The sequence below is a fragment of the Panulirus ornatus genome, chromosome 32, assembly GCF_036320965.1.
Source record: "Panulirus ornatus isolate Po-2019 chromosome 32, ASM3632096v1, whole genome shotgun sequence".
NCBI classification, from domain to species: Eukaryota; Metazoa; Arthropoda; class Malacostraca; order Decapoda; family Palinuridae; genus Panulirus; species Panulirus ornatus.
In genome coordinates, this window is record NC_092255.1 from 23,048,177 (window position 1) to 23,061,240 (window position 13,064).

The window sequence follows — 13,064 nt, forward strand, 5'->3', positions numbered from 1 at the left end:
ATACGTAAAGTAAAGAAAGGTCCTGAGTCCCGTCTGGTGTGGGGCGTCTTATTGTTTTTAGTTTGCGTATAATAATAATATTAATAATAATGGTAATAATAATGTAATAATATGATAATAATAATATAATAATGATGATATTAATAATGGCTTTTTAACGAATCTTGCATTTTTCACTATTTAAAGTACAATGATATTTGAATGAATGCTAATAGTGTTAGCAATGCAGTTCTCATAAAAATGAAGATTGTTGACATGCATAGGTTATGACCTTTTTAGTATGTTGTGATTGACAATACGTAAGTGAAATTTTCATGGTACTAACAAAGTGTGATTTTCATCGCAGGTCGCAAAGAAGACGTGGGGATGGCCAAGCGGGAGATCTTGTCGGCCGCGGAGCACTTCAGCCAAATCCGTGCTTGCCGCAAAAACAACTTGAATGGATCCATGGCGCCGGGCCCACCAACAAACGTGCCAGGACAAGTGACCATCCAGGTGCGCGTGCCGTATCGTGTGGTAGGTCTGGTGGTAGGGCCCAAAGGTGCCACCATTAAGCGCATACAGCAGCAAACTCACACCTACATAGTCACGCCCTCGAGGGACAAGGAGCCGGTGTTTGAAGTGACAGGCTTACCAGAGTCTGTGGAGCAGGCAAGGAAGGAGATCGAGGCACACATTGCGATGCGAACGGGCGGCCTGCTGGACCAGGATGAGCCCAACGCCGCTGCAGCTGCTGCTGCTGCACGCCACCACGCGGACTTTGCTCCTCCGTCGCATGGCCTCGACAACCTCTTCAACCCCACATCCTCAGAGCTGGTATCCTCGCTCTACAAGCTCAACAACTCCTCGCTCAATGGACTAGCCTCAATCAACGGTATAACCAATGGTACAGGGCTCAATGGTATCACCAATGGTCTTTCCAATGGGTCCGGCCTAAGCGGAATCAACGGACTGAATGGTCTCACCGGGAGTGGATTGAACAATTCTCTTAATGGCATGAATGGCTTGAACAACACTCTAAACAGTTTGAACACACTGAATCAGCTCAATGACCTGAACTCTGCTTTCACACTGCTTGGAGATGCAGGGTCGTCTCTTCTTGGGTCGTCCAACAAGGGAGGAAGCGCCTTAGATTCGTCCCTTTTCTCTTCCTTCAGCAGCGGCGTCGGGAGCAGTAAGCTGGGCAGCGAGGTAACTGGTAGTGGGACGGGCAGTCTGGGTTTGTATGGTGTAGATGAAGGTCTGGGCTCTTTGGGTTCCTCCATGGGCTCCTCTCCTTCATTCGACCCAGCTCCTTCCAGCATCTGGGGCGAGCTTGGCCGGCCTCTGGGCAACACTATGAGTTCCACAGTCAGCTCCAGTTCCTCCCTCAGCTCCACTTTCTCCTCCTTGTCCTCCACTCTGTCCTCATCGCTGACACGCCGGTCGTCGTCAGTGTCGGGAGCATCACCCCCATCATCCAGGCTCTCCCCTTCCTTAGAGGCCCACCCCCCTGCGAGGCGAATTAGCTCAGATCCGGCGCCTGGACTGACTGCACCATCACTTGCATCGCTCAATTCAGCACTCACAGGAGGTCTAGGCGGATTGCCCACCTCCTCACCTTCGTCATCTTCCCCAGCTTCCACCCCAGATCTCACCCAGCAGCTGAACGCCTTCCAGTCTGCCCCTGGACTGCCACCAGCTTCTGCTACCTCCACCTCCACCTCCACTATTAATGGGATGAGCCAGCTGGTGAATGGTATTGACGAGAAGAAGAGGTGCGTGACGTGCTGCGAGTCTGAGGTGGTGGCTGCATTGGTCCCCTGTGGCCACAACCTCTTCTGCTTGGATTGCGCCAACAAGCTGGTATCAGAGGCAGCCGAGTGCCCAATCTGCCGCATGAAGGTCACTCAGGCCATTCGCATCTTCTCCTAACGCGCCACTTCAAGTTTTGCAAGTAAAGCAACTCATGCAACAAGCCATTGCGGCGCTCACGGGCATCTCAGCCCCCTTCTACCCCACCACCAGCTTATAGAGTATAATAGTCTGTATAGCCTATATCTGCAGAATGAAGAGTATTATCTTTAAAATTAATAATGAATTTTTTTATTCAAGTAGTGTGAAGATATTTTTATTTTGTTTTCTCTTGGAATGCAAGGCATTTTTTATTGATGTGACTCGGGTGACAGTATGGCCCTGGGCTCGGCGTCGTTCATGTCTGGTGGCCGAGCCGTCGGTGCTGGTGGCGCGAGTCCTTCAAGTCAGAGTGGAGAACAGCTGTCGCTAGGCTGTGATAGGCAGGCCAGCGCCGCACTTGCTGTAGTCGCTGCCCGCCAACAACTGCCAGGGGGGTTACACCCCTTCTCCGATCTCCCATTGTTTCCTGGGTACTCAGGACGGCTCGGGCTGGGCTGGGCGGACTAGACATCAACGGAGCGGTGCTAGACACTCCCCACCCGCTCACCCAGATCTGAACACTCCGCCCGCACACGTCCTTGCTCGCCCTGTCCAGCCTATCCGCCGCCTCACAACGAATGCTACATATCCTTCTCATCAGCTCCATGCGAGCGTGACAGCCGCCCACCAACCAGCCCGCCGCCCGCACGCCGGGCCGCCCACGAGACACTCGGGCGGGGTGCGGGTGGCTAGGTGGCCAGTGGGTAGTTGGGGAAGGCACCAGGACCAGGGAACACCACCATAATGTCAGCAGCAGACAGACATACTGGGGCCAGCTCATTACTGCGTCCCAACCACCTGAACGATCGACTCGTGCCTTGATCCCACCAACCCCTGCCAGTGACTGCATATAACCATGACCTTAGCCTACCTACATCCTCTCGCTCGCTCCCTCTTACATCTTACTATCGCAACTGATTCTTCAATTGCTGTCAGTCTAATTACATTTCTTATGATCATGAATCATCCTTAGCCTTCCTACATCCTGTCTCATTCTTGGATCTTTTCCGCCACAGCTAACTTCCTTAACCCACTACTTCTCCCTATCCATTTAAATGAGCCTAAGCAAAAAGTCCCTAGCACCCCACATAAACCATCAACTACGCCCTCAAGAACCTCCAACCATGCCCACTGAGCCACCGACCAGAGTTGACCCTGCTTGTGCATTCATGTAATGGAAGCAATACAGTGATATTATCTTAGTCATAGTGCTTTATCTAAGTTCTTGCTCATTATTGATATATAACTGAAAATAAAACTATGAGAAGATGTGAAAACTTTATTTTGTATAGAGATGAAAAAAATCAGTATTCTAGACCAATCTTTAATTTCCAATATATTTAATTATCAATGCCTTTTTGTGATAATGTTTGTTTTTGTCTGACTTGAAGGACTCAAAAGCGCCATGCACGTTTTATAGAAACCTCTTTTTGTACAAGTGGTATATATATATGAGGCATGTTAGTTGAGGAGGCCATGGTATGACGGCGGTAAGGGAGGGGGAACTAGACAGCTGGACGAGTACTTGTAACTTTGATCCCCAATTATACCCCATTGGCTACCCATCTCTTCCCCATCCTGTCTCTACACCGGCCACCCCCTCCGTGGCCTTCTCATCACCGGCCTCGTGGAAGAGTATTTGCTAACCCTGCCCCCTCTCCCCTAAACCAGATAGCGATATGGTGTCCAAGTGTGATTGTAAGCAGAAGCGTTAGTGCAGGTCGGCCCAAGAATATATAAGAAGCCTGATGGCCCAAATATTGTTGAGGATGGCCGCGAGTCTCAAACTTTGTGCCTCGCCGCCTCTTGTTGGCTTTGCTCTCAACACAAAGATTGGACGAACTTTGTGGTTCCTCTTGGAGACACAAGAGGGTAAAATATTTAGTTTTTAAGGTAATATATATTTTTGTCCTAAGATTTATATTTTTTCTTTTTAATGGAAGTTTACAGTTGAGTGTTTTAGTTCCTTTATGATATATTTTTTCTACCTATCTTTGATAGAATATGTATGTAATCTAAATGTACCCTTTTTCTGCATGTACCCTAATGAAGGGTATCAGATGAGAGATATGTATGATATAAGAAAAAAATAATAATCTTGGGCCTCCTTCGCCACGCTTACTGTATGTTCCCTTCACGCTGATCCCATCATAACCCGTGCATTCTCACTCCTTGTGTCGCTCATAACTAAAAGAAAGTAATGAAAATTGGATTGTCATTCAGGAAAACTAAAGACCTCAGTAAGGGCGCACGGAACCATTTGTGAAGGTATGTAGGTGCAAATTCATAAAAAAAGATATGTATAATATATACTAGGGAGAGAATTTTTGATTAACTGTGTATATCTTGCTGCCCTTATAGTTACTAATTGATAATCTGCGACAGACATTTACTTGGAGCGGGAGAGTAACATTATTGACTAATAGTTTAAAAAGTGTTATTATACCCTTTCGATTCTCACCCAAACTGTTTATATTCATTTTATATCAGTGTCTGCTTGGGATAGTATGGATCTTTATATGTCATCATCTTCATCGATTTTGAGCCTGGAGCAGGTTCTCTCTGGATCACCGAGTGTCATCCAGGATTGCTGTATGCAAAAGGCTTAGAATCGTTGACCATGTCACATTGAAACTAGAGTTGCTGGGATAAGAGATAAGGGCTCTCTTTAGTCCCCTACCTCCGCCTTCAAATATTTCCCCCTCCCCCACATCAAAAGCCTCCTTTACTAAGGCTCTGATTATATACATGACAGTCAAGCATCTACCCAACCCACCCCACACAGCCTCCGGAAAATGGAGGTGAAGCTTACTGGAGGTGGACTGAGTGGGGGGCCCGAGAAAGCCCTGGCCTCTTGCTCCTAAATAACCTATAGTAATTATAATAATTGATATACCCGCCCCCTGTATCTTTACCATAGAGCACAACTTAATCGCTATATACAAAAGATGAAAGTTTAAGTAGTTTTTCATATATCTATTTTAATATATATGATTTATTAGAAGAAAATTTATCGTGTACTTTGTTTGTGTAGCCTAGATTGAGTGATCTAAGAAATTATTTTTATTACTTTATTTCTATACCAATTTCTGAGGACATCAGAATCAAGTAGTTTAGGTGTCCTAATCTCTATATTGTATGTACGTGATGTAGAGGAGGAAAAAAAAAGAGCGTTATTTTTCATTTTATAAAGAGCTGAAAAACCACATCGCCTTTGTGTTTGCTGTTGTGATGTGTACGATTCACTAATGCGAAACACCAGTTTCCGCTGGTGTCAGCAGGGATGCGCTTTCTTAATTCAACCACTTAAGAATCCTGTCCATGTTGACAGTGGCGGAAGTCGATGTTTTGCGCCGGGGATCTCTTCTTCAGCTCGAGGCGTTAAACGACGCTGAGCCATAAAGTACGCAAACCCCTATATTGTATATAATGGTCGAACATCCCTCGCTGGCAAGAGGCACCATGGACCTTAATGAGTTTTAAAACTGTAGTGAGAGCCAAGTATAAAAGTAGAGATGAATTGCCTTGTGGCTTAGCACCTTTTTCGCCCCGACCTGCATGCTTGTCACCCCATAGTTGTGGGAGGCAGAGTCCAGGTCCCGCATTCACAGTGTTGTAGTGGCCGCGGGCGGAGAGGACACGGCCACCCCCACCATGGTGCGAGCTGTGCGAGGCCCACGCCTCTCGCACGTAACACTCACCAAACATTACTGGTGGCATGTAGGTTCGGGGAAGTGAGTTCATGAAAGATATTTTTTTTTTCCAATTATTATTAACTGATACCAGTGTTGGAGGTCTCACGCCAGCTTGTCCTCCCCGCCCCGCCTATAACCCCGGCCAACGGAGGTCCACCTTGAGGCCCACCTCTCCACTTCCCCATTCTCACTAGGCCGAGTCCTGTCATCACCCACCAATCAGTCGCCAACTATTTACGTGGCAGTTCGCGCCAGCCAATCAAAGCTCTTGAGGATTAAATGTGGGAGTTTGAGGTTGGCCTCTAGGCTACCTTGGTCGAGTTCGGGTGGTTCTCCTTTGATTCAGAACTCGATGGAAATGTTTCGTCAGCAGCTGCTTCGTTCCATGGGTCTTCCAGTACAGCGTTGAACAACTGTCGTCAGTGTCATAAGTTAGTTCACAATACCTATGCACTCTAATCCGTAATGAGTTTATTTTTTGTACTTTTCTACAACGCCGTATATATATTGTATGGTAATTTTTCATAAAATGGTAGTGTATACTTAGGATGATAAAACAAAATGATAAAAAATACCAAAAACATTCTATGCTTCTTTATCAAGGCTTCCCCGCATTAATCGGTGTTTACAGGGAAGTTAATAGGGTGTAAGCCGCACACCTATCACATGGGCGAATCCCCCGTCGAACAAGACGAAAATCGCCTTTGTGACAGGTAGTGGGTTACGTTCGGGCACAACTTATCGCAATAATTGATCAATGATTGCTAGACTATTTTGAAGAGATATTTGTAACATGCAAAAACAAAATTTGCGTCTGTTTTTTGCCAGCCAGTCTGCTTACAAACTACCAAGTTGGGTTGTTTGTAATATTGAGTTGGTGTCCTGATTGCTGGAAACTTGGAAGTGGTCAAGTCGGGGGGGGAAGAGGAAACATATCAGTGCTTCACCCATTAGTTATGGTTCCTGTGTTGAGTACCACGGCGTTTCGATCTTACTGATGCATTGACACTGTACCCCTCTTCCCACCGCAACTGTTAACGTATCTCATACAGGTTAGCAAACGAGTCAGTATATTTAATGTTGCCCAGTCAGTTGCGTGAAATGCGTATGGATGAAGGTGGGTAGACGTTTGTGGGCAAGTACTGCAGATGAGAATAGTAATTACAGTGCTGAGGCTCGGCTCGACGGGTGTGGCCAAGTACAGGCTCACCACCACCCCTGAGTACTCTTAAGCTGCTAACCCAAGACAATCTGAACATCACAGGCCATCAAGTGTTGAGGGTTAGAGTAGATAGATGTTTAACATGGCAGCCAACAGTCCTCTTGGCGAGGGCGGCATTGCCAGGGTAAGTAATTTCGTCATTTTCGTAGATGTTATGGTATATGATGTTAGAAGACTTAAGTGCTAGGGAGAGTTTTCAGTGGTAGGTGTGACCATTATTATCATGTGCTTGACAAATCCTGGTGTAGGTGGTCACGGGGCAGGGAAAACTTTGTGCAACGTGTGCAGGCGATTTAACTGCAAGTGAGCGCACTGCCAGGCTCCACTGTTACGCAGTGTCCCTGTTGCAAAGAATGGCGACGGAGAACCCTAGATGGATCGGGATAAACAGTCAAAATTTTGGGTGGAAGGAGATGTTTTTGTTTGACCTCAAAGTTTAGGACGGATTGTTGTTTGGCTTGCACCTGCTCAGTATTTTGTATCAACAAATATTTCAATAGTAATAAACTTTATTGCAGGGACTTATCGTCTCATTTTTATTTTTTTTTTTTTAGGAATGCGAGTTTTTCTTCAGTGGTTCTCCATGAGTCTCGCGCGTGCTGGGGTATGTGAATGACCAACCTTTTATCGGTCAGGAGTAATCACTCGAGAAAGAAGAAATCACCAAGTCCCGACGCCTTGATAGGAAGTTTTAAAAAAAAATAATTATCCCCCGTCATATCCCCCGCAAGTTCCACTCACGTCATAGTCTATATACCCATAATATATATAAATATATATTTGAGTATCTATATTCTCGTAGAGGTGAGCGTTCGTACTTCTACAATAATGTAAACTGGTAAATACTAAGGCGTCGCCGAAAGCCTAGGTTACGTAGGACTTTAAATGTTTTGTCTTCATAACTGGCGTTGAGATGGACCAGCAGAAGTGGTCGCCCAGTTTTAATTCGGCAGCAACCAGTCAGTCAATCAACCAACCACATCTCCCCACATGTTCCCTTTTTAGATATATCACAGTGGAGAAATAATCATTATAAGCAAAACTTTTTATTATATCCGGTATATGCCATATTTTAGAGTTTATATCAAATAATGTTGTAGGCCTATGTAATAAATTAAATCTCTGCCGCAAAGTCTTGAGAGTATAAGGTCTCTTTTTATGGGATAATCCGTCAAAAGTTTGCTGTATAGTGGTGAATTTTTCGCCAGATTGTCAAGGAAAATAAATTCCAGAGGGTTTTCAACATTTTACGACTTGATGCTTCTAATCTTGTGGCTGGGAATGGTGAAGTAAATTTAATGGATAAAACGCTAAAATTCTACCTAGTTTGCCGTAATTAAGGGGATTTTTACAGATTGTAGGTAACAATTTTGGATTATACAAGAAGAATCCAGCTTGTAGCGAGGACAGCTACGACACGCATGTTGCAGCAGGGAGGCTCGCAAGGCCAAAAGCATATGCTCATTATCTGTGACCCGGCAAGCGATTACGTACTCTGCCGCAGGTGTCGCAAGGCTGATGTGGCTGCTACGACAACCTTCCGGGAAGTTGGTGAGCATCGCGACTCGTGTAAGTCCCACTGGCGCTGCTTAAGGATTGTTTAAGTGGCGTCACACGACGTTAAAAGAAACGAGTCCCAGGTACACAACTGTCCCAGGCGAGTAGGTAATTGCTGGTTCGAGTCACATTATTTTTCCCAGTATTCAGATGTAAGGCTGACGTGTGGCTAGACCTTCACGATCCTGCAACCAGACGCTATTTCATTGGTGTGATCATTGTTCTCGTACCTATGGTCATCTAAGATTAGGTTTCCCTTATGGAGACTACCCTTATAGCATACAGTCCATGTTTCCCACGTATAATGTGTGTAACAAAATTATTAACAACGTTTTGTGATTATGAAAGAGCAACCAGCTGCGATTCTGGGTAGGGGACACGTGCTCGCCTCTCCCACACTCAGCCCGTGGACCTCTCTTCTCGTGCTCTTTGGTATTGTTGCCTTATATCTGGAGGCCGAGGGACCTGCGCCGCCACGCCCCCGTACACCACACCGAATTCTCTCACGTTTTACTTGTTGGAACCTGGTGTTGTCCTTTGGGACTGTAACGTAGAAAGCTGGTCAGTTGTTATGGATCTCAATTTGGGACGCTGGGCGTCGTCCCTCGGCGTCTTTCTGGCCATCAATAGTTAATAAATATTTATAGTTATAATGGTAATATATTCTTTATAATGCTGATATAAAAATGTGAAAACCGAGCATAAAGAGTAGCCCCCGAAATATATCTCCGCAAGTGACTTCCTGGGCGTGAAGGGGTCGGTGGAAGCGGCGATGGAGCGTGTTTACCATGGACGAGGCGGTAGATGTACAGAGTAAAGCTTTTTGAGAGGCGGTGTTGGCCCTCCGCTAATCCTGACCCCCGTCTACCCCTCGTGCTTGACCACGTCCATACCACGTTCATTAGGCCCTGCCCTCAGGCGTCAGACTTGCACCATTGATAGCTTCGTTCTGCATGTTTCGTACGATATTCACTAGAGAGAGGACAGATCTCAAGTACCACGAGTCTTGGTTCACCGCGTCATGGGAGAGGAGTGAGGAAGCAACACAAAAAGATTACAAGTGCTGCTGCTGATGATGATGATGATGATGGATTGGTGCCAGAGGATATAGGAGCTACTGGGTCACTTGTGTGTTTTGTGTTCTACCATTCAGTTGCCGGCTGGTTCCCAACGCCCGCGGGTGTTGTCTATAACAGTTGTAGCTGCCGCCACCCATACCCAGTTTATTTTGGTTAACCACACGCTTCGTTTTGCTTGCCGAGCGTACTTGTTCCCACACCCTCTGTGGCTCACCCAAGAGTTTATTTACGTAATTTACACCTTGTTGCATTTACTGTGTGGCTGATTTCTTGTAAGTTTCCTTCCAAGAGGCTGATTGTATAAGAAGCAATCTGTGCTTTTTCTTTTGCTTTTCTAAGCATTACACACCTAATGCTCACGTCTGATTTCCCTCCTGATAGTCGTATTTTTTTATTTGATAGGCCAAGTGTATGATACTTTTAGTTATATTTTTGTAGTAGAAATAATTAGTTATGTTCCTAAGTGAATTTAGTAGAATGGTTGTTTAATTTTTAATGTTATATCGTAAGGATGATTGTTTTTATTCCTTTGACTCGAGTGCTTACTTTCATTTACAAGCTTTGTTGTTTTCTTGTTTAACAAAGAGCCAGGAATTACTATTAACCTGTCAGGTGACCCCCAACTAACTTCGCTCCAGAATGATAATGTGGTAAATCCCTCTGTTGGCAAATTGGTCCGCAAGTCAGATGGCAGTTGGGGTTAATTTGCCATTTAAGGATCTTTTTTTTTTCTTTTTTTTTTTTTTAGAGGGTTTAGTGCATTGTAATTCTCAGGGAATACTGAATTCCAGCCAAGAATATCCAGGGCATATTCGCGATCATTGCAGGAGGAGACTGGTGTAGGCCAGAGTGATAGATTGTGTGACCATCGTGCGAAAGCTCCTGACTAGCGGTGTGGAGATGGTTGTTACCTGCTGTTTAAATGCAAACAAATCTTGCTTTTACATTGACTAGATAATTTATGCTTAATTAACAAAATGCTGATATTGAGATAATTAATGTTAACAGTTCAGATATTTAAAATTTATAGATATATGATTAAGAAAAAAAAAAGGTAAATAATTTTTGAAAGTGCGAAATACGAGCTTGTTGCATCCAGCACGTATATAACATTGTCTTAGCGCGAGGGAAGGTGTCCAATCCTTATCTGGTAACTTGAACCTTGTGGCACCGCAGCGGAACGACTCTGTCAGCCCCCACCACCAGGAATATATAGGAGATTATCTCGACACCTTTTAAAATACATTCTTTTCACTTTGTACCAGAAAGCAATAACATATACTCGGTAGTGTGTATATTATGTCAACTCGATATTGTGACTATTTTAAAACTAAAAAAAAAAAAAATAACCACGGATGGTGCTGGATGTGAAATAAATTTGAAAAAAAAAAAAAGAAGGAAAGACGCGAAGAATTTGCCATTCTTTGTCATTACCAAGTAGTGAGTATTTTTTCACGATCTTGACCAGTGGTGTATCCGTGCTGTAGCAGAGTAGCTGTCGACAGTCTTGGTTGTGTCCTAGACAGCGCCCACCGTGCACGAGGAGGGTGGGGGATCCGGCCCGCCCCTCTCTTGCCGCTCCCGCCACACCCTCTCCTCCAACTTTAACTCTTGGCCTAGTGAGCTTTGATATTCATCACTGTTATTGGTGTAAATGTCATTATAGCTGTTAGTTAAAAGACTTTTTGGATATAATACTCATCGGTTTACTCCCAGAGTGGGCGTTTCTTTTTTTTATATACTTTTTTTTTTTTGAAGGAGTGCGGGCAGAGAGAAGCTCCCCCACCCCGCCTCTTCTCTCGTGGGCATTGTACATCGTGTGTAAGGTTCCGTAAGATTCCCTGGTCCATTTCTCCCGGGGCGGACTTCGTAGGAGCATAGGTTCAGTGTCTTGTTGTTTTATGTCACCCTCATCATATATGGAGCAAAAACTGGTATTTGTTATCCATTTCATAGTCTTTCGCCGCTGTTTTCAATAGGAATATATATATTGATACATATATAAATATATATACATATACATATATAATTTTCATGTAAAGACTTTTTTTTTTACCATGATTTCAGAACCTCATTAATTTTCCACTATGTAACCTCATTATATATATATCCATGATGGTATACTAACCCGGTTTAGCCTAACCTACCCAACCCCATCCCTTGCACACCGAGTCCGCCCCCAAACCCCTTCCGTAGAACAGGGTTGTGTCCCCTCCCCAAGCCTCGAGGTAGGCCCTTCCTTCTTGGTGTACTGAGACAACGAGTATAGCAAGTGTAGCGATATATTCATCATTCATCCTAGGATATACTCGCTATCACGTACTCAAGTTACGTAGTTCACGCCAACACCTCCCCTCTTGCTGGTATAACTGCTATATATTTTGATACCCCCATTATATAGTTATTATCTATGTAAATTTATTACTTAGGTTTAATTTGTTATTAATTATTTTAATTGCTATCACTAAACAAATAGTACTTCTTACACGGGCATCTTAAAATACTATTATAATTAGGTATGACTTTGATTTACGTCAATGGAAGCCGGATTGTCTAAGGCTCTCTACTTTGACTTGACAAAGAAAATGTAAACTAGTCAAGCATTTGATTATTATTACTCCACATTCTCATGTCATTTACACTGTGCTGAAGAAGAGTTATTTTGGTCATGTCGTATCAGGCAATTTATAATATATATTTTTTGCTCCAAAAAAAAGTGATAATTGTGCTTAAACTGTTTTCTTATATATTATATACTGTGTGGATTTTTTTTTTAATGAGAATTTATCATCTGTATTGAACTTCTCAGCGCTAAGGACCACATAAAGAGTTGTTTACGGAGGGCTAAAGTAATAATTAAAAATATGTATTGTGTATATATATATTATTATATGGAAGAGTCGTATAGGGTGGCCGTGTACCCCTTTCCTCAGATCCTATATCCTATGGGAATTCCTGTTTAAAAAAACAAAAATAAGGAAGCTAAAGACAAAATGGAATTCCTGTGGGATTTTTTCTATATTACTATATGTCGCGGCCAACCCGCCCCATTAAGACTCAATTTTATATGGATCACAATATTTTATTTTCCTACTATATTTGTGTGTTTATTTTGAATAGCAATATTGCCTCTGTGTACCTTTTTGCTTGAGCCTGTTTGTTTGTTCATAGATTTGTTTGTCAGCCGGGAAAGGAGGGGTCTCAACCATTGTCAAGTTATTTCGGCTATCCCCCCAAAGAGCTCGCAGACAGTAAACAATAACTTACCCTCAACCATATACACCGTAGTTCCATATTAAGATAATGTATTCCCATATATTTTTATTATTGATGTTTCCATATGCATATTATTAAAAATAAAAGAAACAGAAATATGAACAAAGCATATTTTGGAGTTGATACCTCTGTGTGGTGAGTAATGAACCACTGCGGTACTTAAAATAATATATGTATGGTTAATTTTTCATGTTTGCTAATAATTTTATTTTCTGATTTTTGTGAGAGTGATTCAATAGATAAATAATAAAGTTACATGTATTAAAATGTTTTCTTTCTCCCTCTTAAGATAATGTGAAC

The 13,064-nt window shown here is 43.5% G+C and overlaps 1 protein-coding gene across 1 annotated transcript in view; it reads left to right on the top strand.

Moving 5' to 3' along the window:
* LOC139759176 (RNA-binding protein MEX3B) overlaps nucleotides 1-13,031 on the top strand; it is a 139,865-nt gene extending 126,834 nt beyond the window's left edge. The window contains exon 3 of the mRNA XM_071681224.1: nucleotides 347-13,031. Within this exon, the coding sequence (XP_071537325.1) occupies nucleotides 347-1,914 (1,568 nt within the window). The 3' untranslated portion in view covers nucleotides 1,915-13,031. The remainder of the gene's footprint in view (nucleotides 1-346) is intronic.
* The last annotated feature ends 33 nt before the right edge of the window (nucleotides 13,032-13,064 follow it).